The following is a 23,978-nucleotide window of genomic DNA, read 5'->3' as shown; positions in this document are numbered from 1 at the left end:
GCAGTTGCTTGGCTCTCCTAGTCCGGTTTGCAGCTTTTTTATAAGGACAGTGGTACAGATTCTGCTATTTTCATTCGTAGAGGTATTGCCTAGCATGGTTTATTGCAGGATGTTTCTCACTCTGATTATACACCCCCCAGACAGAGGATTGACACCAGTTGGGAGATTGTTGCCAGTATTACAGCATGGCAGATCTAGAGAGCTAGATGCACGGAGGCTATTGAGGGTGTCCAGATTTTTGGGTCTCAGTGCATTAGTACTATATGGGGTGATATGATCCATACTCTTATGGCTACTTGGGCTCGCATTCAGGGGTCCTCTCGTTCTGCATAGGCGAAGCACGTGATATTTATGCGGGAGTGGGACCATGGCATCTTCTTTTTCCTCTAGTACCAGAGGTCTTACATGGCATCATGATTCTCCTTAGTGGTTGAAATCATCTTACATATTGGGGTGATTCTATTCTTTTTCGGCTTATAGTTGTGATTGTTGTATGTTTTTTTCATACTTAATGGAAGTCTCTATCTGAAAAAAAAAGAAAAGAAAATCCTTGACACCAATCTCTCTCTTCTTTCTCATTTGTCTGAATCATGTGTTAATCAACATCTTGTTCTTGATCAAGCTTAGGGCCGTGGATCAATACAACAAGCCTTTCACGCATGCAACACACTCTCTTAAAGCCTATGTGTCCCATACTACGCACCCCCAGTCCTCACGATTATCACTAGTAGGACTATGGGCCCTTCTCCGAAGGTAGAGTTCTAAATATAAACTCCCCCTCAAATCATAAATGAGCGACAAACCCAACTATATATAGCCCATAACCAGTTTATACTAAGTAAACTGGGTGGTGGCCTCTATACTAGCCTCGTTGTGTTTGAACACGGGACATAACAAGGCAGCTAGCCCATCATGCATGTGTGAAAGGTGGCAAGCCTAAATGGGCTTGACAATAACAACAGCACTTGTGAGAAGACCTGACAATAAAAGCAACACATACGGTTGTATATGTGTGATGTGTTGATGGCTGATAGGAGCTGCAATGTGGCAAGGTGCTTGTGGGTGTGTAGCAAGGCAGCTGCATTCATGAAGGTGGTTTGCAAGGGAACAAGCCTATGAGAAGGATTGGCTGTGCATATGTAGCATGGCATCTGATAGATGTGCATATCTAACATGGTAACTTGTTTAAGTTGTCGAAAGTCAGATGAAGTGGCACAGATGCTCGGGCAGCCAGTGCCCCTGGAAAGTCTCATAAACATATGGCTTATTGCATATGATGGATTTGTGGTGGAGACATGCAGTCACATGGATATGTTGGATTATATCATCTCCAGATGGTCTACATCACCATTTTCATGCTTGTGTTGGCCATTTATGAGGCCCTCCATTGGCACATCTTAGCAGATATTATTCAGCATTTTTCTACCATTTTCAGGCATGTTTAAAGCATTTTTATGCTATTGGTCTGCTATCGGCCTGCTACAGCTGGTTGACTAGCACTCTAGGGGAGTATAGCTGACTCCCCTTTCCCCCATTTCCTCTCATTTCTCTGCATCTTGTTGAGGTCATTAGCAGCTGCTTTTGCTTCTTACCATTGTACAGCACCTACGGGCTTCACTCGTGCTCAATTTTCAGCAATAAACATCAGTTTCCAGCATTTACAGGTCTTATACCTGGGCCTACACCTGTGTTTTGTATTTGCTTCACTTTCTTTCATGGTATCAGAAAAAAACGCTGACCTGTGAGCAGAAGAGAGCTGCGTTTTCTGTTTTGGAGCAGAGGCTTCGATAGTTTGCTGCGTTTTTTGCAGATTTCTGCGTAGAAGGTGCTACGTTTTCTTCCGGAAGCAGAGGCTTCCTCAAGATTGCTGTGTTTTCTTCATCCGATGCTTGGGACTGTTGTATTTCTGAATTTTCAGGAAAGATTGCTGATTTTTATGGTGATTGGATTGCTGAAGCCCTCTTCTAGGTGCTGAGGACAGGGATCTACAGCTTGGAGAGATCTTCCTTCTTCCTCTCCTTTCAGTTTCCCACCCTTTCTCCCTTTCTTCTTGCTGTGCACAACTTGAGAGGAGGATTTGCTGATTTTTTATTCAACCCCTTTCTTAAGAGAAGGTTTCTTGTCAGAGGACATGGCTTTAGGAGATTTCTCTCCTGCTGCTCCTTCTACAGTTTCTTCTCCAGTGCCTGGATCTCCCACCCATCCTCTCTTCTAGTCTTTCTTGCGGAGGTTTGGATTTTTGGTGGTGATGGCTTTTGGAAACCCTCCCCTTACTTCTACCAACTATCAGATTTGGTCATTCTGGACTCAGTTAACTTTGGAGGCTTCTTGTCTTTAGGCTGTTGTTGCTTCTCCTCAGTTATTGGATCCTGTTTATTGGGGAGTTTATGATGCTTCTGCCAGGATTGTTATCATCCAATCTTTGTCACCTTCCATACAGGTGGAATTTTTATCTTCCTCTTATGATGCCTCTCAGATGTGGCTTGAACTTCAATGGCAGAATTCGGACTCAGGCATTGCCTCTCTACATCAGGAGACTAGTGCCAAAGTGGCCCCCTTGTCAGTTTCAGATTCTCTTTCTCCCTCTCCACAGAACACAATCCTAGTGACCACTGCTATGACTTCTTCAGTAGAGGTTAGGGTCACATCGGATGAGGTTGAGGATTATCCATTGATTTCTTCCTCTGTTAACATTGCAGATAATCATGCCTACCCTCTCCATGGTGTTGATATTTCTTTGGGTTCCCCTCCTATGCTACAAGATTTGCTTTCAGAGGAGGATTCCACTTCTTATGTTCCAGAGGAGGCATCTTCAGAGGGTTCTATGGAATTCTTATTGGTGGTTACTTCCACTATTTTAGATTCTATTTTTCAGACTTAAACCCTAGCGAATTCTGTTATCCCTGATGATCCTCTTGTGCCAGAGGTTACTTCATTCCTTCCTTTTCCAGAGGAGGATTCATCTCTGAGAAAATCATCTTTCTCCTATTTTTGGAGAATCTTTACTCGAGGCAGTATTTTTATCTAGCGTACCTTTGGGTGGATTTTGGAGTTGCTACCTGTGCGGTTTCTTCGGTGACTGCTCTATTGGTGGTTGTTCCTAGCCCTTCTCCAGGCATTTTGGTGTCACCGACTCCTACTTCACCAGTACCTACAGTTATTTCTTCTTCTTCTTCTTCAAAGGAGAAGTCTGTCAAAATACGCAACGGATATGAGACAAACTGCTGAGAGCACAACGTAGCAAGACACCAACATGAAGATGAGCAAACGCAAGAGAACCACCAGCAGGAAAAACACTGAACTGTGTGTGGAAGAGAAAACGTAGAAGAGAGAGAGTGAGGCTGTGTGAATTCTGCACTATATACAAGATCCGGTACAATGTGGGAAGTGGGGGCAAGGGTGGTATTTATACCACCCTACAACACCAGTCGGCCAGCCCTAAATTAGCTGACAGGCTGCCAGGATGTCCACGACTGACAAATAGTCAGTTGGCCAGCACATCAGCAGTCGGCATGGACACATACAGTAGTCGGCTCACAGAGATAGAGTCTGCCAGTGCAGACAGCCCTCCACGACCCAAAAAAATGGGAAAAAAACACGTGGGGAAAAATGGAGAAACACTGAGGAAAGCTCCTGGGCGGGCACACCCACAACAAAGGCCCTCTGAGATATAATGTACAAACATGAGATGACTGCTAACACCCCCTCTCAGCTCCTGGATGTGGAACCAACCCCAGTGAGCTGGAGTGCTGTTGGAGCATAGCTTGAGGTAGAGACTTCGTGAAGAGGTCTGCCACATTGTCCTCCGTCGACCAAAACTCTAGCGAGTTGTCATTAGCAAAAACTTCTCATGAACAAAGTGACTCTGGATGACCATGGGTTCTACCTGTGGAAACCCAATCTCGCCAAGTAACCTCTGCAACCGCACCACCTCGCAAGCAGCATCATAAGCAACCCGGTACTCTGCCTCTGTAGACATCCTCTTGTCTGGATCTCCTCCCCAATCCGAGTCACTCCAACCGTGGAGTCTGACTCCCCCTCTAGTATCATAGCAGAGTCCAAGATCCTTCGTATGTTGCAGAAACTGCAGCCAAGTGCTGGGAACCTGCTGAAGACCACACAAGGCCTTCTGGAACCTGGAAACCACCCCCTCTGAACCTAGAACCTCAAAGCTTGGAGGTTGCACAACATCCGTCTCCACTTGCAAGTGACCATCTACCACTTGCTTGGCTTTCTGACAAGTCCCCTGGGAAAGAGCTTCCTCAATTGCAGGGGCTCTTCATCCCGACTGATACGAGACATTAGAGCATAGTTCACCTGTAAAGGCTCCTGTGACTGATGAACGCAAGAACTGGAATGTTCCTGCCTACTGCTGCCAACATCTGGCAAGCCATCCATCATCTGGTCTCGGAAAGCCTGCTGCAGCGTATCCACACTCATGTGGTCATGACGACATTGCCACACATCACCTAATTGAGAACCTGTAAGAGAGAGTGCTGAGAGTTTGTAAATTCCATTCTCCACTCCGCCTTCCCATACAACCTGGCTTGTCTCTCTGTCCGGTAGAGCAACAGAATGCTCCTCAAACTCCACCCCTACACCAGTCTTGCAAACCTCATGCATTGACAACAGATGAAAACCAAGAGATTGGACAAAAAGAACCTGGGAGGAATGCTTCCCCCCTCTGCCATCGGGAACGATCTCTAACCTACCCTCACTATGAATAGGTATAGTGGAGTCTGGACTCGTCACCAATCACGATGTGACCTGCGTGCCTCCGAAGATCCTGTAATAACTCTCGAGGAGGAGTCATGTGTCTGGAAGCACCACTATTAAGAATCCAATCCTGAGTGTCCCTAGCGGTGAGTCTAACCCCCTCCCTACTTGAAGAAGATGAAACGTCGGTGTCCATAATCTCCAAGTGCACAAAAGCTGGAGTCTTCACGGTTACTATTGAGGAATCATCACCCTTCTCTGTGAGCCGCTTAGGACATTTTCTTCAATAATGGCCTTTCTCGCCACAATTGTTATAGGTTCTCTTTGCTTACAAGGCGTCACGATCCACGTCGGGCTCCTGCTCGGAAGACTTCTCGTGTGAAGACTCCCTTTGCTCGTATTGCGGCCTTGCGACTGTTGGCCAGTCAAGGCCTCAGAACCTCCGCCCTGTGGAGGGTTCGAAAAATGCTCTTCCTGGTCCAAGACCATAGGCACAAGCTCCTCCCATGTGATGGTGCTGAGCCTGCCAATGGTGTTCAAAGAGGAGTAAAATGCTGAGTACTAAGAGGGCAAATGGGACAACAACGTGATGGCCATATCCTCTGACGATATCTCTTTCCTTGCCTAGAGAACCTCCTGTTGAAGATCCTGCAACTTGTTGATGTGCTACCGCATCGTCGACGACTTTGCAGGATTCATCACGTGCATCTGAACTTCCAAGGAGATCCTCTTCATGGGTGATACCCTGTTGTACAGGGAAGCCAAATGCTGCCAAATCCCTCTGGCCAACGTCATATGCTTTATGTGATTGATCACCTGTGGTGTGTAATTTAGGAAGATGAAAGAATGCACACGGGCATTGACACGATTCCACAACTGTCCCTGAGTCTCCCATTTCTTTCCTAGTAGAGGGTAACAATTCCCCGTCCTCCAACTCCGGCCGTAGAACACCAACAATAATGAAATCAGCCAAGTCATAAGATTCCAATTCATACTCCATCATTACCTTCCATATGCCGTAGTTGTTCCCGTCCAACTGTCGGTCCACCGAGAACGTGGGGAGTGTAGGGATCTTCATGTGCTTCTCAACCATCTCAAGCAAGTCTGCCATCGCGGGGGTTACTTTGGTCTTGTGAAGGGAGGGTGGATGGGAAAAAAAATGAAGAAGAGGCTGCAACTAATATGCAAGGTGGCTGTCCAACGGTGATGGCCACCTTCTACCCAATCTCCAAGTCCCGAACAGCCCAAGAGATCTCCAATCAACACCAAAAAACCAGCAGTCCCGCATGCTCTTCAAATCTCCCGTAAGCTCCAAGGTCTTCAAGAAACAGTCCCGCAAGCTCTCCAATGTCTCCAACCTTAAAGCAACTTGGGCTCTGATACCATGTCGGAATACACAGCAGATATGAGGCAAACTGCTGAGAGCACAATGTAGCAAGACACCAACATGAAGATCAGCAAACGCAAGAGAACCACCAGCAGGAAAAACACTGAATTGTGTGTGGAAGAGAAAACGTAGAAGAGAGAGAGTGAGGCTATGTGAACTCTGCACTATATACAAGATCCGGTACAATGTGGGAAGTGGTATTTATACCACCCTACAGCACCAGTCGGCCAGCCCTAAATCAGCCGACAGGCTGCCAGGATGTCCACGACTGACAAATAGTCAGTCGGCCAGCGCATCAGCAGTCGGCTTGGACACATACAGAAGTCGGCTCACACAGATAGAGTCGGCCAATGCAGACAGCCCTCCACGACCCAAAAAAATGGGGAAAAAACACGGAAAGTGGGGAAAATGGAGAAACACTGAGCAAAGCTCTTGGGCGGGCACACCCACAACAAAAGGCCCTCTGAGAGACAATGTACAGATAGGAGATGACTGCTAACAGAGTCTACTACGGTATCGATACTTGTTGCAGATACAAAGGAGGTACCATTTTCCTTGGAGCTATCAGTGGTTCCCTTTCTTGAGAACAACTTCTTCTGGATTGATCCCGATGTTGCTTCTACATCACTTGCTTTGGATGTGTCCATTACTGCAATTTGTACCTCTTCCTTCCGATTTGAGAGGAGGTGTTCTTCTTCGACCAGTGTTCGTTGATCGTTTTCAGTCTTATATGCTTTACAGGACATTGATCAACCAAAGGATCCCCCGGACCGAATTTCGGCTACTTTTAGAGTTCTTTCTTCAACGTGCTAATATTGGACCGACCCTCTGGCGTTGAAGAGGAGGTGTTGGATTATATCATCTCCAGATGGTCTACATCACCATTTTCATGCTTGTATTCGCCATTTATGAGGCCTTGCATTGGCACATCTTAGCAGATATTATTCAGCATTTTTCTACCATTTTTAGGCATTTTTAAAGCATTTTATGCTATTGGTCTGCTGTCGGCCTGCTACAACTGGCCGACTAGCACTTTGGGGGAGTATAGCTGACCCCCCTTTCCTCCATTTCATCTCATTTCTCTGCATCTTGTTGAGGTCATTAGTAGTTGCTTTTGCTTCTTACCATTGTACAGCACCTATGGGCTTCCCTCGTGCTCAGTTTTCAGCAATAAACATCAGTTTCTAGCATTTACAGGTCTTGTACGTGGGCCTACACCCGTGTTTTTTATTTGCTTCACTTTCTTTCAGGATAAGCCTATTGTGTTTAGATGATGTTTGGGTCCCAAAGATCCCAAAAATTGCATAAAGCTAAGAAATTTTTCCATGGCCAATAGATCTGATGAGGAAGGGCCGCCTTATGTAGGCCGATGTATTACTCGAGGGAGGAATGCTTGAGCATCATCTAATTATCTTCCATAGAGCAAGAAACACCTTGGGAGGCAAGGCCGAGGCCTCCTTGCTATAGAAATACTCAAGGAGAGTTGCTCCGGAGCCTTAGTGTCGTTGTCAAATTGAACTTGAACAAAAATGGAAACAGGTACTACCTACAAAATAGGAGGTGCCCAAAATCAGGTAACGGATACAATTAAGAAAATGGGATGTCCTTAAAAATATTACATGAAATTTTTGAAAATTTGGGATTGGCGAAAATGTTGAGAAAAAATAGAGGATAATTTGAGGGAACTAGTAAGGAAATTTGGGGGAAATCATGACTTAACAAGCACTTAAAAGGGGAAAATCAGTGGGAGGCATGGACATGTGAGAAATGCCTTCTTTGCACTATTGCCCAACATTATGACACTTGCCGGCCCCTTGTTGCTGTAAACCTTTATATTTATGGTCAATACAATTTTAAATAGCTGTACCATATCAAATGGCAATGCTGTTACGTCCCAAGGCCAGAGGCAGGTTAACAGGTCCTTCAAAAAAAAAATCAACCCAACGGCCTAGAGCCCAACCTTTATTTGTCATGTCACACACAGCTGCAATGAGCAAGGGTTGAACCCAAGACCTGTGCATTGAGACGTCAACTTCCTAACCACTCGACTGCGTGGCGGGAGACAATGGGTTAAGAGGCCACGAGTCCACAACTGCTGATCAATCTGGTTGTTATTGGGCTAATAATAGCTCTTAGCTATAGGAGAATCTATATAAGTCAAATACTAGGGCCTGTTCACAGGACTGATTATTCCAGTTGTGGACTCATGGCCTAGAGAAATTGGTGTACCCTGATGGTATGGGACTCCAGGGCTTACTCCACGCGGAGTTGTGTCTCTAGATGCCTCTAGACCTCCATCCTGGGGGTGAGCCTGAGGGGCTCTATGATTGGCTAGTGAGCTAGATGCTGGATTCTTTATGTGCTTTTGTTGCTCAAGCTAACCACAGTTGGTTTACAGATTGTGGTCCTTACATTGGTATCAGAGCTAGACCCGATGGTGGAAGAGCTTCTTGGTGCTGGTTGATACCATGGGAGATTTTGGAGTGCTGCAGCGCTGGCTGTGCATGCCTTGGGTGGTACAGGCAGCACAGCACTGTTCTCTTCAGTCCATATGGTGTTCTAAGCAGGGAAGATAGCTGTACAAGGCTGTGCAGCATGGCTGACAGCTGTACAACTATCTGTGCAGGGCCATATAGGGGGTGCACAGAAGGGTGGATGGGTGAGGAGACCCTGATGTGGGCTTGGAAGCTTGGAAGCAAGGTATTAGGGCCACATTGGGCGCCCAGGTTTGCAAGTGTTCACAGGTGGGGAGTTGCTTTCTCTAGCACAGGCACGTAAACTTAACACACTTCAGCTTTTTTAGGCTAAAAGCTTGGCTTTTAAGGCTCCATATTTGGAGGTTTAGGTCGACCGAAGCATATGCATTAGTGTAACCAGGCAAGAACACAAGCGAGGGGTGCCATTTATTCCCTGTGATTTCCTCCCACCTTTTTTATTCCAGAAAAAATTCTTCTATTAGTTAAAAACAATCGCCCACCCTTGGGGGACTACAACCCTCCGTAGAGGTAAAATGCTCAAAGAAAAGAAGGGGGCGTTCCCTCCATGGACGGCTGCTCTCGGAGGGAGACTATATCTTGGGAGGGGGGGCGGAGCCACTTTGGGGGCATGTAATGTCAAGTGATATCACCATTCCTGCTGGTGAGGAAGGGACCACTGCTCCAAGTACGCAGGAAGGTGGTACGGTGTTGCCACATGCGGTTGGAGTCTACTGCCGATCGATCCCAATGTCCATGTAGGGTGTGGATAATGTCTGTCCAAATGCAGCTAATGGACTCTTCTGGAGGGGTGAGAGTACCCTCAATAGCCTTGTGTGAGGCCGTGATGCTACTGATAATCTCCCACCTCTGGTCAGTGTGGGTGTCAGCAATCCAAGGGTAAATTGAGGTCATCAATGCTGTGACCAAGAAATGTGTAAGCAGAAGTGTAATGCTGTCACCATCCTCCTCATAAAGGAGGGCTGGACCTGCCTCCATGGTCCACATGATCCCCCACCAAGTAAAGGCCTGGGCAGTCCCGGATCTGTTGTAAAGTGGCAGAGGATATTCCACCAAACTTGTTGTGCCTTCGGGCAATCCTAGAGGCAGTGACGCTGAGACTCCTAGTGAAATTTGCACCCGGATTGACAAGCCAGCCATCTGCCGAAGATAGCCAGCGAAGTGTCTACCATGAGGCCCCCGTGTGCAAGCTGTCAGAGGAAGAGTGACCTTCCTAGGACGAAAAATCTCCTCCTACCTTGCACACGCTTTTTTCCATAATCACTTTTCCCTTGCAGCCATTGATTTTACTTCTACCAGCCTGTTATCCATCTTTTCTATCTGCTTTTTCTCCCCGAGTTCTAATTCCTGCTTGTTGGGCTTTTTTTGGTGGCTGTTAGCAGTGATTTTCGAGGCGATTCTAGGATTTCCTGCCACGAACCTTGGGAAATCAGCAACCGCACTCGTTCAAGAAACTCAGCAAGACCAAGCGATGTTGTATTAGATGCAAAAGGGAAAGCATCTGAATCAGTCCAAGTGTGGAGGGCTTGGGAGTGGGGGATGGTGTAAGAACAGAAAAATACCAAGTTGTGATGACGAGCGGGAAAATAAAACATTGGTTGGATCACCTGTTTTGAGCTTGGCGGTGCTAATGGACAAAAAAATTCGGCTTTGCCAGCCTGTGTAGGCGTTGGGCATGAAGACAATGCACGAACCGCATTAATGTGCCTTGAAGCTTCACTTCCCCAGGATCTTCGGTTTGATGGGCTTGGAAGCTTCTATTTGCCCCAGTTCTCCGTTTTCTGTCTTCGATGGTGGCTGCGCAATGTCGGCGATGATGCTTCAGCTTCTTTCTTTCTTTCTTTGTCTCGGTCTTGCGTGCTTTCTTGTTCAGCCGAAGCTTGGTGGACAGCAGCCACAGATTGTTGGACAATTGAGATATACTCAACCGACGGGAGGAGATGCTACAATGTCACGATTGAGGCAACCTCAGGCAAGGAACAAACGGTCTTCAGCAATATCCTCAGTATATAGGCTTTGTGTAACCACCACTCCCTTAAGGTATGCCATTCCTTTGCCTAACGATTAGTCCTCTAGGTACTCTGATTTCGGCATCCTTTGTGCAACAGTTGCATGCGATTATATTGGAACTCCAGCATCAGGTGGCAGCATATAAGTCTCATGAGTCCCTAGCAGCACAGCTGCTATACTTCTTATCCAGGTGTCTTTCCATCCGGAATCTTTTTCTGGTGAGAAGAAAGAGTGCAAGGGAATCTATATTGATAGCTCGCTCAAGTGGACCGCCTTATTGATTTGTATAAGTATATTGACAATGAGCGGATAACTTAGATACAAATCATGCCTCATAATGAGTCATTTTCTTGGTGGAAGGATCTCGGCTAGAAGCCCACCACTTGGCCTGATTTTTAGCGTGTCTTTAAATCAGCGTTTGGTTCCATCAGGAAGATCAATAACTTTTGGAAGTAGGAAACAAAGGATTCGAGCAGTTTAAGAATGCAAAGCTTTGAGGAACCATATTGAATTTATCGAGGATGTCTATTGCTATGCCAAGAACTTCAACGATTTTTTGGCTGTCAAAACAAGGTGGGTGGAGAGTCTGCAGGCAACCGTAAAAATCATGAAAGTTCCCCTTCAGACATGAAGCGGGAGTTTTTGGAGCACCTATACCAATTTAGTCAAAGTCACATTAAAAGAAGCGCTCACGAGGAGGCGAGAAGCAGCTTGGGCCGGTAGCCTTGACGTGGAGGGTTTCAGTGCAACCTAACGAGCCATCATGGTCAAGATTGTGCAAAGAAGAAAGCTTTGGGTTCATATTACAGAATTGCATGGTGGTAACCCTTCGATATTATCAATCAGATTTCATCATCTAGAATCAAGTAGTTGCAAGGGTTGTTAGATTACCAAGTTAGCCTTTGGTCTGTATGATCTCCTCCAAGTTGAAGAATTTGTAGGCGGCCTAATTTGACAACGGCTCTACGAACAATTTTAATCCTGTGTTTGGTGCATGACCCTGGTAAACTGTATTTTGAAGTGATGTAGAATAACGAACATCCAAATGAGGTCCACATAAGGGGCATGCGCTGTGGAGCCTGAGCTTTCTTTATGATTGCGTGGTGGAATAGATTTCAGATTCTTTATGTGCTTTTGTTGTTGAAGCTAACCACATGTGGTTCTTACACATGCCATGACATAAACAGATCCATTTGGGCAATTTATCCCAATCAGGTTTGGAACATACCATGTGCGATTGTTCTCCCTTTCCTCTCTCTTCCCTTGCTTCTTTTGTCTATATGGACACAATGTATGCGGTAGAAATGTGAATGGCTTCCATGCTTGGGCCTACTACATAGAGATTAGTGAACTCTGCTTGTGAACGTGCTTGTGAATGTGATAGGGACTAACGCCATCCACACTCTCAAAATGCCAAAAATGTGTAGGGAAGGGCTAAATTTGCATTTGTAATATTGATTGCTTATCAAGCTAACATGTTTTCTTCATTTACATTATATAAATCGGACATTTGAATGCAGGTGATCTTTCTCATCACTCTCGGAGGCATGTGGCCTTGAAAATCATGTATTTGGGTGCAAGGTACGATTGATTATAATTATGAATCACATTTGTTGAGTTAAGATACTTATAGCTTGTGTAGGTTGAAATCTTTTTATTTCAAGAGTTTATAAATTACACACAATATTTATGGTCTTGAATATGCATATGGTTGTGGGGCAAGTCATACCCAATACAGCCATAAGCTGTCATAATTAGAACTTTCAATATAGTTGAGCATTGAGCCAAATTACATGCCTAGTTTTCCATGGAATGTAGTGGAACATCCTACCTCACTCTCCATGTTATCGAGCAACACAATCACTCAAATCATGGCGTGAAAATGAGTATTCCAACACTCAATTTTACATTTTTGTTTGCAGTGTGCACTTGGAAACTTATTACTAACTCAATACTGACATATGGATGTCCTCATTTATTGGGAAAACCCATTTCCATTTTTTTAAAAACTTGAAAAAATGGAATGGTTACATACTTTTTTCACAATATATACTTTGGATATATACACACATACAACAAGTATGTAGTCTTGGTGAATGTGTATAACCATTCTTTTAATTTCTATCAAGACCACCAAAATGTGATGGGAATTTAAAGATAATAATCTTCAATACTCTTTCAATGATAAGCAAAAAGCTATGAGAATCACATAGGGTATAACCTACAAAGTTTGTGGTTCAACATTAATATCTAGTGATATGATTTCTAACATGATTGTATGTTTGAAATATTCACAGGCCAATCACCTAACTCATTTTCTGGGTCTCACACAACGTGATAGAACCTTTGTGATGATGCTACTTATGATGCATAAGTGTAGTCTTCGGATGATGAATTTGCTTCTCAATGTCATTTACACTAGCCTTTAGAATATGAAAAGCTAATTTATGAGCTTGACTGTGGCATGGTAAGTGAACAAGTCCAAAGTATTTCCTCATGCAACAAATTACTATTTATGGAAGAAAACCTCTGGACTATGATGGTTTTTAACAAGGAATTCACTCCTCCCATACCTAGCTCACGATATCATCTCCTTTGTAAACTCTCACTTGTTCTAACTCTATCAAGCACAACACATGGATCTTTCACCTTCGCCTTTGATTGTGTTATGTGGAAGACGACAAACCCCTTCTGCAAGCCCATCTCTAGCTGTTGAACATGCAAAATGCTTGTCTTAGTGCAGACATTTGGTCATCGCTGCTTCTTTGTCGTCATTGACATCGCATCTTCAAGCTCATCATTTACAGCTTTGTCATAGTTGTCATCATTGTGATCGACTTTTGTATCCTTGCTAGTAACATTTTTACACTCTACACTCTGCCATTTTTCATACACTTTGCAGGTCTCTTCATCATCGGTGCTCTACTGGTAGCCATCTTGGTTGCATTCACAATGGGCATTGACAGTTTTGTAGGTTGTTGAGACATACGCATTTTGTGTCATAGATTCGTTATTTGCGGGCTAAAATGACAGGCAGTGATGTGTTTAGGATGCTTTTTGTTGAGGACAAGCTTGATGGGACCAACTACCCGTTGTGGTCCTATATGATTCGTCATGTATTGGTTGTCAAAGGACTTAGGAATGTTGTTATTGGCATTGAGGCATGCCCTCTCTTGCGAGCGTAGAATAGTACAAGTATTTCGGATGGTGATACTAATTCAGATGCAACCATGACATCCACCTCCACACCCCCTACAATGAAACAAGCGAGGTGGAATCAAAAGGATGCATAGGCACATGCATTGGTGGCAGTTTCCGTGAAAAGGAGCATTATTTCTCATATTCGCTCATGTAAAACTGCCAAGTAGGCTTGGGATGTGCTTGCTGCGCTTTACCAGGTGTGTAACAAGGTACATGTGGCCTACTTGCGCAAGCGGTTAGAGTCCAAGCAATATGAATAAGGGAGACTTGATGGATGAGTTTCTCACAAGGATCAAAGATCTCAGAGAGCAGCTTGCATGTATTGATAAGGCCTATCTCAACAGTTCATTGGTGTCTATTATTCTCACAGCTTTACCGGATTCATACCAAGATTTTGCATCCATACTTTGACTTATGATGAAGAGTAACCGCAATGCCCTTACGTTTGATGAGTTGGTTGTAGTGCTCTTACAAGAAGAGCAATCCCTACAAAACCGAACTGTTATGCGTGTGGTAGCCAGTCAAAAAAGATAAAAGGCAAAGTCTACTCTCATGGCGGCTACAAGCCAAAGGTAGAATCAACCCGATCTTTTGGAAATAGGATGTCGAGAAGGGGGGTGATAAGCCTAAGAAGAAAGAAAAATGCGACTATTGTTGAAAGCCATGCCATTATATCAATGAATGCAGAAAAAGACTGGAGAAGGAGAAGAAGAAAAAGTCAGGCATGATTGTGGCTGTTGCATGAGCACCAAATGTGAGGCAACGAACTATGCATAGGGTGATTGGGCATTCATTGTGTACTGTAGTTATGATCCTTCTGTCCATGATGTATGTATGTTAGTGACAGTTCAGTATGTCTGGTATTTTGATAGTGGTGCTAGTGCACATTACCTCTCAGTGTGATTTGTTTCTTTCCTTGAGTCTGCTCTTCAAGGAGGCACAATCACATGTGCAAATCTAGGTTGTATTGCAGCCAATGATCAATCACATCACACACTAATAAGACAAGTACATATGGCATACTTATCTTATCCCTATTTAAGGGCGGGTTCACTCATGGCTACACATGTAAACACACAAACTCAGGTTCACATACAGAAGGTGGAGACACACAGGAGAGTGGCACACACATGAGAATCCAAATACCGAACAAGGGGGGAGTAGAGAAGGCCGCGCGGGGGGAGTGTGGGGCACCAGCTCCAGAACCTCAAAGGACAAGCCAAGAGCTGCAGGAAACTTGGGTTTACATACAGAAGGTGGAGACACACACGAGACTGGCACACACATGAGACTCCGAAAAACCCAAGAAGAGAAGGGGGGGGGGGGGGGGGGGGGGTGTTTGGGGGCTCCGGAACCTCGGAGGAAAAGCCAAGAGCTGCAGGAATCTTGTGGGCGGCCCCGGGGGTTCCCATCAGCTTGGCGACACTCTAGGGGAGGTGGGTGGTAGTGCCATCTAAGGCGACGGACTACCTACTAACAACTAGGGCCCTTCTCCTACTGAGCATGGGAGGGAGGCTGAGTCGTAGGGGTTGGTTCATCAGGTACCTCTGCCCTGGCCTTAGGCCCTGATTCCCCTGCTCTCTCGCCTGTCGCGCCTCAAGCGGGGGTTTTTTTTTTTTGGGGGGGGGGGGGGGGGTTCGCCCTCTTTGGGTGTGTCGCCGAGGGTAGCACCGAGCAAGACGGTCCATTTGAAGCACTAGCCGGGGAGAATGGCATACTATACCCGCTGAATAATCGGGTTGCCCTGGAGGCTCGGGATCCTCCGGGAAGCAATCCAGACTCTGATGGACGCCACCACTGATGCAGACGTTTGCGGGGACTCCCAAACCTGTCCTATTGATCATCCAATCAATCGAACCAGTGGGTGATATTCCTTCCCGAGGCCAGGGAAGAAGACTGTATCAAGGAAGCCGGATACACCTTCCAGACGGCCAGATGCAAGGTTGATGAAGAACGTCTGAGTGCTGTGAATCACGACAGGGCTCTGCTGCATCACATGATCAGCCGTTGCAGGTGAATCAAACTCCATATGAGAGTAGCAAAGCCCAAGAAAATTGATACCGGTGATTGTGCTACATTTGCTGATGACGACTGCCTGGAGCAAATCCCGCATTTGTCCTTGCACAGGGTGGCTTCCTGCGATATTGCAGACCAATGGAGATGCCGTGAGGGAAGATACTGACGAAGCTAAGAGTGGAGGTCCACCTCTTAAAATACTCAAGGGATGGTAGGCTTGGCGAGGGAGCGGCTGCCATGGAATCCTCCTGGAAGGTGGAGACCAACCCTGAAGCAAACCACCTGCTCAGAGGGAGATGGGCGACGAAAGATGAAAGGTGGAGACCAACTCTTACCGATGAAGAAAAACCTGGAAGCAAACCACCTGCTCAGAGGGAGAAGGGCGACGAAAGATGGAGGGTTGGTGAGAAGCAGGGTGTGCGGGAAAGGGAGGCAGCAGAGAGGCGATGGGGTGCACACAGAAAGAACATGGAGGGTCCTTGAAGGGGCAAGGAGGGGTGACGGCGGGCTCGAATGGGGCGCACAGGCGGAGGGAGAGGGGATGATGAGCAGGGAGTTGGGAAGCACAAGAAAGGGGAAAGGGGGGGGGGGGGTGGGCGTGCTGCAGCGAAGTGGAAGGTGGAAGGGGCTAGGGAGGAGGGGGGCGAAAAAGGGCATAGTGGGAGGTGGCTCGGGTCAGCGCACAGGACGCCTGTGTAGGAGTCAAGTAGGGCAGGCAGAAAATGGGAAGGGGGCGGAGCAAGAACCTGGGGTGGGGGGACTGTGAAGGCAGAGATGGGGTGCCGACTGAGAACGACACAGGTGGGCAGCGCGGGGGGAGCTCCAGCTCGAAACTCCAACTATTTTGGAAGAATGTTTGCTACCTGTTCAAGGAGGTGCTAAGTTGGCAAGTACTAGCTGCCAAAAAGATCCATTAGGTGCCAGAAGGCCATGGGACATCACGGATGGGGCTGTGGGCCAAGATGCGGGCAAGTAAGAAATCCTTCCACGGTTCTCCTCTTGGCTAGAAACCGCGCCTTATCTGGAGGACCTTGGCCGTGGGGCAGCGTGTCCATTGCCGCTGGACCATAAAAATCCTGTGGATCTAGCAAGACGCTATGTACCACATGGTGGCAAATAGAACCTGGTTGGCCACAACCAGGGACAATGTGCTGCTTGGAGGTGATGTCAACGCTCACTTGGCATCCAAGATATCGTGCCATGGCGCTTTTGGGTACCCAATGAAAAGCCACAATTGGTTGACAAGTCGGAGAGGGGGAGGGTGCTACCCAAAAACCACCCAACTTGTGCCATTTGATCTGAGCGTGCCAGACGTGAGGTAGAAAACCTCTATAGCTGCAACGAATGGCTGGAGGTTCCTTCTGAGCCGGAAAGGTAGGTTGCAGTGTTGTCTTTAAACTCCACATCCAATAGATCCTCTAGAGTATGGATGGGAATACTGAAGCCGTCAAGACCTGTAACGTGCATGCACAAGAAGCTACTCATGGCCTCCACTACAAGGAGGAAGAGGAAAAGAGCCAGAGGGCAGTCCTGGTGCGTCCAGCTGAAGATAGGAAAGCGTTCCCCTCTTGCTTTCTGTATGAGGACCTGGCTATGTGCCAAAGAATAGACGGCTGAGACCCCCCGAATCCAAGAGGCCAAGAAGCCCATCTGCAGCATGGTGCCCTCCAAGAAAGCCCAATCAACATGGTTTTAGACCTCCTGAAAGTTGAGGAGAACCGCTAGATTCTCCTGGCGCATCTGTGTGTGGAAAGAACCATCTCCTGAAGGGTGGCATCTAGCACAGCAGTGGCTGCTCCTGGGCAAAAAGAGGACTCCCAGGTCTCCTCTATCCGGATGCATGCCTCGAGTCCCCAATGAGAGCATCAGGTATCGTAGACGATTGCCGATGGTTGTGTCCATAGTTGTCAGGCGTTCCATGAAACGTGTTTCATTAACGTTTCATTCATTTTCCAAAAGTTTCAAAAACGTTTCATACAAAAAGGGGGGGTACAGGCCTCAAAATTTATATACAGGTTTATAATATGTTAAAAATATGTTGCCTTCCCTGCAAAACAATATTAAACATGCATCGTTTACACATTAAAACATGTTTACAAGCTAAAGCTAAAGAATCTGGGTGACCCAGTTACAATGGGCACCCAACTGAGTCACTGACCAATTGGCATAAATAAATTGGCAACATCAAGAATCAAGATCTGGATTTCATTATCAATAATGGCAACTACTCAATAATGGCACTCAAAGTGATCACAAAAATTTTGAATCTTGAGTTGATACAAAAAAAGTAAACTGTAGTCTGAAATACAGAAAGTAAAGCATGTTGAAGCCTGAAAGATACAATCATGCATGAATGATGACAAATAGTAAACTAGAGGAGCTTGATAGCCCCAAAGACTAGAGTCCTCAATATGGAGTGTGGGCACTGCCAACTGGGCACTCAATCCTCAACATCCTCGATGTCCTCATCAGTACTCTCCTCGGTAGACTCAATCTCACTCAGAAGAGGATGACGCTGGCTCAGCTGCTGCACTCATCTCAGGTGCTGCACTAGTACTAGCACCTCCTGATAATGCTACTGTAGATGCTCGTGTGCCATGAGTAGGTGCCATCAACTCCTCATACAACATGGCATATATGTCGTGCTCCTCGGTCGTGAGGAATCTCTAGGACATCTTTCATCTTCTCAATGTCGATTTTATCGACATTGACCTGACGAGGCTCTATTGGATTCCCCGACTGCTCAATTAGGCGGAGATTGCAATGGCAATACACCAACCGCTCCAACTGAGCAGTAGACAACCTGTTCCTCTTCTTTGTATGGAAGAGGGCCCATGGTGCTCCAGTTCCTCTCAGCAGGACCCGAATTGCAATCCTGTGAGAGGACTCGAATGGCGAGGCATTTCTGCCATTAAAATACAGAAACTTTGTAAGTACAGGGTACTAAAGTCTAAGTATAATCATCATTGATCAATGTATTATGTAAATAACAGACTTGTCTTATAGAGTTGTACTCACCAAGTGAGGGCTTCTGATCCCATACTTCTCCCACCATGAGACTAGCTAAAGCTGTGTCTCTCGCATGCATGCAGTTTGTCTACCAAATGCGTGGTTGGCATTCCGATACACTAGCCGCTCATCCTCCAAGCGTCTCATGAGCTCCACGTCTCCTCCTGTCCATTTCTGAATGTAATCTTGCCATCCATCTTCCAACTCTTCATTAATATATTGGGCCTCACTATGCCTGAGAGAGTGCAATATGTGGGCAACCGCGTGGATTGGTCTATGGAACCAATCCCACCGGTCATTCCAAACCCGTCGAATGTCCTCAACCCTGAAAATTAGCCATGAATGATCAAAGTTATTAGCTCACTCCTACATGCTACGATAGATCATAGTACGATACAACTTACAAGTTACAACAAGAAGGCAACTAGTTGGAAGTTAAGTACCTCTCATCTGTCAAGAGAGTGCATCGGTTAAGAGCCTCTCCAATCTGGTCCATGAACTCGTACAAGAGTCCAAGAGTGCTGCCCTCCATGTTAGTGATGCGAAGAACACTATAGATCGGTTGAAGAGCTCTCAATAAAGCCTCTGCCTCCTTCCACCAATCTTCTTGCATCACTCTGCATGCAAAAGCAACTGCCTTCGGGTGGTCATGGTCCTCCCAGCTCATCCACTCTCGACTAACCACTATGCGCATGAGTCCCCGTCGGACTCTCACTACCCTCTGAACCACAATGAACATATATGCAAACCTGGTTTGTGAGGGCTTCAAAAGCTCAAGGTCACTATTGGCACGAAACATTGCCAAGACCTTGGGCCTCTTGGTAACAAACTTCACCAAGCTACACGCAATGTCAAAGATGTCAGCAATCCACCTAATCTTGGCAAGATCTTCAATGAGCAAGTCTAGGCTATGGGATGCACATGGAGTCCATACAATCTGCAGGAACTCGTCCTCTAGCATCCGTCCCATAGAGACACAGTTGCAACCATTATCAGTGACCACTTGCACTATGTTTTGTGGGCCTATCTCCATGATAGCCTCGCGGAGGTGTGACCATATAAATGCTCCTGTCACCATTGTCCCAGGCATAGATGTATCAATGGCACGCAAAAACATAGTGCCCTTGCAAGAGGACACCAAAATATTGTACACATTCCTCTTGTGTATATCTGACCACCCATCACATAACAATGTGCAACCATACTTGCTCCAAGTTGCTTTTAATGGCTCCACCTCCACCTCCACCTCCATTAATTGTTGCTCTCTTCTGAGCTCTTTAGTGCGCAAGGTCTCGTAGGAGGGTCCCTCCCACTCACATCCAATGCGGCTGATTGCCCTCATGGCCTTTTTCCATCGTGGTGTGTGCACAATGTGAAAAGACAAAGCACATTGGATGAAAAGCCTAGTGAGTTCCCTAGTTGCATCTTTGATTGCCTGCTTTTGCATGCTTGCTTGAATGCTTGCTCTCTTTAGGCTTTGGGTGCTGTGGGCAAAAGGGTTCGTGTTGCCGTGGGAGTGGAACTACCAGCACCCCCAAATCCTACTTGGCTCTGTGCATCTTCCTCTGAACCCAACCGTGTTCTCTTTGATGCCTCACATGTATCCTCACTAACCCCAATATCCTCAAGCACAGGCCCACAACCGCGTCTTGCCAGTTGCTGTCTTTTCCATTCTTGTAGCTCGGCTTTGATGTTTGCAGGCACAAGTTTGCATGCACCAATGCCTTCCCTGGTTAAACCTGTGAAATGGGCCTTAACACGGATTGTGGACCCTCCTGAGCAAACCCCGCAAAAATTGCATTTTCACTTGTGTGTGCTTGAACCACCATATTTAGATACGGGAGTGACATGGGCCCACATGGCATCCTTAGTGCGAGGCATCTTGACAAAAGCAGGGCTGGATTGGCACCCTGGCATGAAAACCCCCAAATTTCAAAATATGTGTTTTTTTTACAAAATCGAAGAAAAAAAGCACAAATCAGCACAACCAACCTGAGAGTTGGTGGGCACGGAACCTCGGAAGTGCGGGAGGAGCTGGTAGGAGCTGATTTGTGCAAGGCATGAGCTCCTTCATTCAATTTCCCAGTCGCCTGTAGACGTTTTTTTCCGAAAAACGTGCTCTTTGGATAGAAAACGTTGAAAAATGTAGGTTTTCCCAGGCAGCATGAAAGAAACGCGTTTCATTCCAATGAAACGTTTATGAAACGTTTTGTTTCATTCAGATGGAATGAAACGTGTTTCATTGCAACACTGGTTGTGTCACCATAGATCACCAAGATGAAGGAAGACTGGGGCATGTTCGGATAAGGTGCCGACTAGAATGCCCACTGAGCTGCCCCTCGCACGCCCACTCATCCACATAGACGCAGTCTAGGGGGAGCCACATTTGGCCTAAAACGTGGAGATCTGATATCGAGAATTGCAAACTAAAGGGCAGCCAGCCAAACTCCGCCAAGTGCCATGCGTCTGGCCCCTGATCACGAAAAGAAATTCCCCCCATGCATCTCCCTCAGCCTTAGCTTCAATCATGTTGAAGACCTCAAAGAATAATTTAAAAAAACACACCAGTAGTTCGCATGGGAAGGCATTGCTAATTTGCTGCATCTGTATCCAAAAGTTGGTCCAGTCTCTTGCCCTATTTGGGGCGTAAATGTTGAGGAGACCTGCATGGTTTTCCCCAAGAGAGAGCAACACCCACTGGGCTCTATCTGAAATGATGGTGCTGGAATCCCCCACATGTGTAAGTAGTTGGTTGGTTGCTGACGGAGATGCAGATCCCCTCACTGGTTCCCTTGGGGACCAAAAGCGGGGAAATAGAAAGAGTGATCACGGTCTGGGAGACGCTTCCTGCAACGCATAGTCCTGTCTGCTATCAAGTGGTCCTCCTAAATCATGGGAATGTCCAGCTTGCACCCCCTCGATAAGGTCTTCATTCACTACCATCTGGCACTGAGTGTAAATGGCGCCTGCCAGGCCACAGATGTTCCATAAGGCAGTCCGTATGGCTAAGAGAAGAGGCTATGGGCCCTCACAGGCCTCTCCTCGGTACACGAGGTTTTGGGCGTGGGTTGGGAAGGGGAGCAGTCAATCTATATGGGGCCACAATTGCTTAAGGTGAACGTGGATGCATGCTGACCAGCAAGGTGGTCCACTCAGAGCTCGTGTGGAACAGGGCCTCGCCGGGGTGACCCACCTTGCTGTGAATGAACATAAATATCTCCATCTCAGTGGCGAAGCAGAGATGGAAGAGATAAAAAAAATGAATTCATCGGGCCTTTGCCTCAAAGGTCTCGAGCTCAATCCGAGCTATTGACTAGGGATAATCTTAAGGTTACCCAAGATGTGTAAAAAGTTGATAGCTTAGCTCCTTAGAGCATGGTCCACTAAGGTGCTGTCCCACTTCCGCTTGGGGAAAGAGAAAACCATCACACCAACATGTGTGAGGGAGGGGCAAGAGTGGTGGAGAACGACACACACATAGAGGTGCCTCCACCCTCCACTAGGGGAGTTGAGTCTCAGCGAGAGGCACCTGAAGAGAGCTTAGTCCACCGGGTGCCCCAAGATGCTTGGAGGTGCACCCTCAGACATGGGGAGAGGGCTGAAATTGGAGAGGAGCAAATGAATATCTCCACCGGGTTCGAATACTGTTGCTATGATTTAAACTGGATCCACAAGGAGTCAGGTGCTGGAGGTGGTCGGCTAGCTCTCCTCTTGGGGGCAACGAGGGCGGGGGGAGAGGAGGGGGGGGGCGGGGGGTTGGTGGTTGTAGAAGAGGCCTCGGGTGAGGAAGAAGAGGGTGCTGCAGTCAGGGTTGATGTTGCACGAGAAGTGTGCGAAGGCAGTTAAGGGGGGGGGGGGGGACTTGGTGGGGGCTTTGGGAATGGCCATCACACCCGCTGTCAATAACCGGATCCTGCTCAGGGGGTCTGTTGTCGAATCCGTTGGGATAAATGCTGGTAAGGGCTCGCTGGCTGTCAGTGGTGGTTTTTGGCTCCCACCATGTCGGTAACGGCCTCCCAAGGCTCTCTGGCTGTCCTGTGCCCATGCCTCGACGAGGACAGGCCTGCCAAGTGGCCAATCTGGTGGCATACAAAACACTGCCCAGGCAACCTTGAAAACTGGGCCCTTTGAAAAAATGTAGTACCATCCAGCTGAGGGATTGCAACATGACACGGTAGGTTCTCCAGAGATGCAACGAGGACTTGAAGGGTCAAGAGCCCCGCTGCCCATACAATGGTTGTTTGCTGCCATACGGGAGGGTCTCAAGACATGTTTCAAGGAGCATCCTATCACTGGACGAAGAGTGAGGTGTTTGTCCCTGGGTGGTTCTGTTGCCAAGAAACTTGCATACCAGGGTGGTGGCTTCAAGAGAAACCATGAAGGAAGCTAAGAGCTGGAGGTCTGCTTCAGAGAGCTGACAACTAATGGCAACCTCGGATGGGGTAGACGGAGCGGCTGCCATGGAGTCCTCCAAGGGGGAAGAGGAAAAGGGCAACAGATCAGCTGTCAAAAGAGCACAAAGCTAGCCTGGGAGCAGCAAGAAGAAAAGGCGGACAGCAAGGACTGAGACCAGCCCAAAAAGGCTGAAACAACTGGCGAGGGGGGCAGGCACAGGGAAGGCGGCGAGAACAAAGGCAAGGGGCGGGTGGGGGAGCCAAGGACAGGGATCAGACAAAACACAAACAGGTGGGAGAAGGGCTGGTGGAGCGGTGCATTGTGGCACGAACAACACGAAGATGGGAGTGAATCAAGGGTGAAGAACGGGAGGTGCGCAAAGTAGAGGTGAAAGGGGGGGGGGGGTTAAGTGCGCAGATGAGGGGTCCCGCAGGGGCTCAAAGGGGGTGGAGGCTGCTGCAAGGGGAGCTAGTAGGAGCTCCAATTCTACACATTAGGAGATTTTTATTTTTTATTTTTATTTTTCAAGAAAGAGACTTCTATTAAGTGTGAAAAAGGCATACAACAATCACGACTGTAAGCTGGAAAAGAATAGAATCACCCCAATATGTAAGGTGATTTCAACCACTGAGGAGCATCATGATGCCATGAGAGACCTGTGGGACTAGAGGAAAAGAAAATGTCATGGTCCCACTCCCTCATAAATATAACGCCCTTTGCCTGCATAGAACGAGAGGACCCCTGAATAC

General features: G+C 47.0%; 1 protein-coding gene across 6 annotated transcripts in view; it reads left to right on the top strand.

Annotated features, from left to right (window-relative positions):
- LOC147632739 (Pseudouridine synthase family protein) overlaps nucleotides 1-23,978 on the top strand; it is a 122,686-nt gene that overhangs the window by 50,804 nt on the left and 47,904 nt on the right. For all 6 annotated transcript variants that reach the window (XR_015267231.1, XM_086807584.1, XM_086807582.1 and 3 more), the window contains exon 6: nucleotides 12,129-12,189. Coding sequence is in view for 5 of the 6 variants with exons in the window: in XM_086807584.1 (XP_086663710.1) it covers nucleotides 12,129-12,189 (61 nt within the window). In the remaining variant the exon portion in view is untranslated. The remainder of the gene's footprint in view (nucleotides 1-12,128; nucleotides 12,190-23,978) is intronic.

This window comes from Cibotium barometz, chromosome 13 (genome assembly GCF_041138505.1).
Source record: "Cibotium barometz isolate CiBa-2024 chromosome 13, ASM4113850v1, whole genome shotgun sequence".
In the NCBI taxonomy this organism is placed as follows: domain Eukaryota; kingdom Viridiplantae; phylum Streptophyta; class Polypodiopsida; order Cyatheales; family Cibotiaceae; genus Cibotium; species Cibotium barometz.
This window is presented reverse-complemented; position numbering and strand designations above follow the sequence as displayed.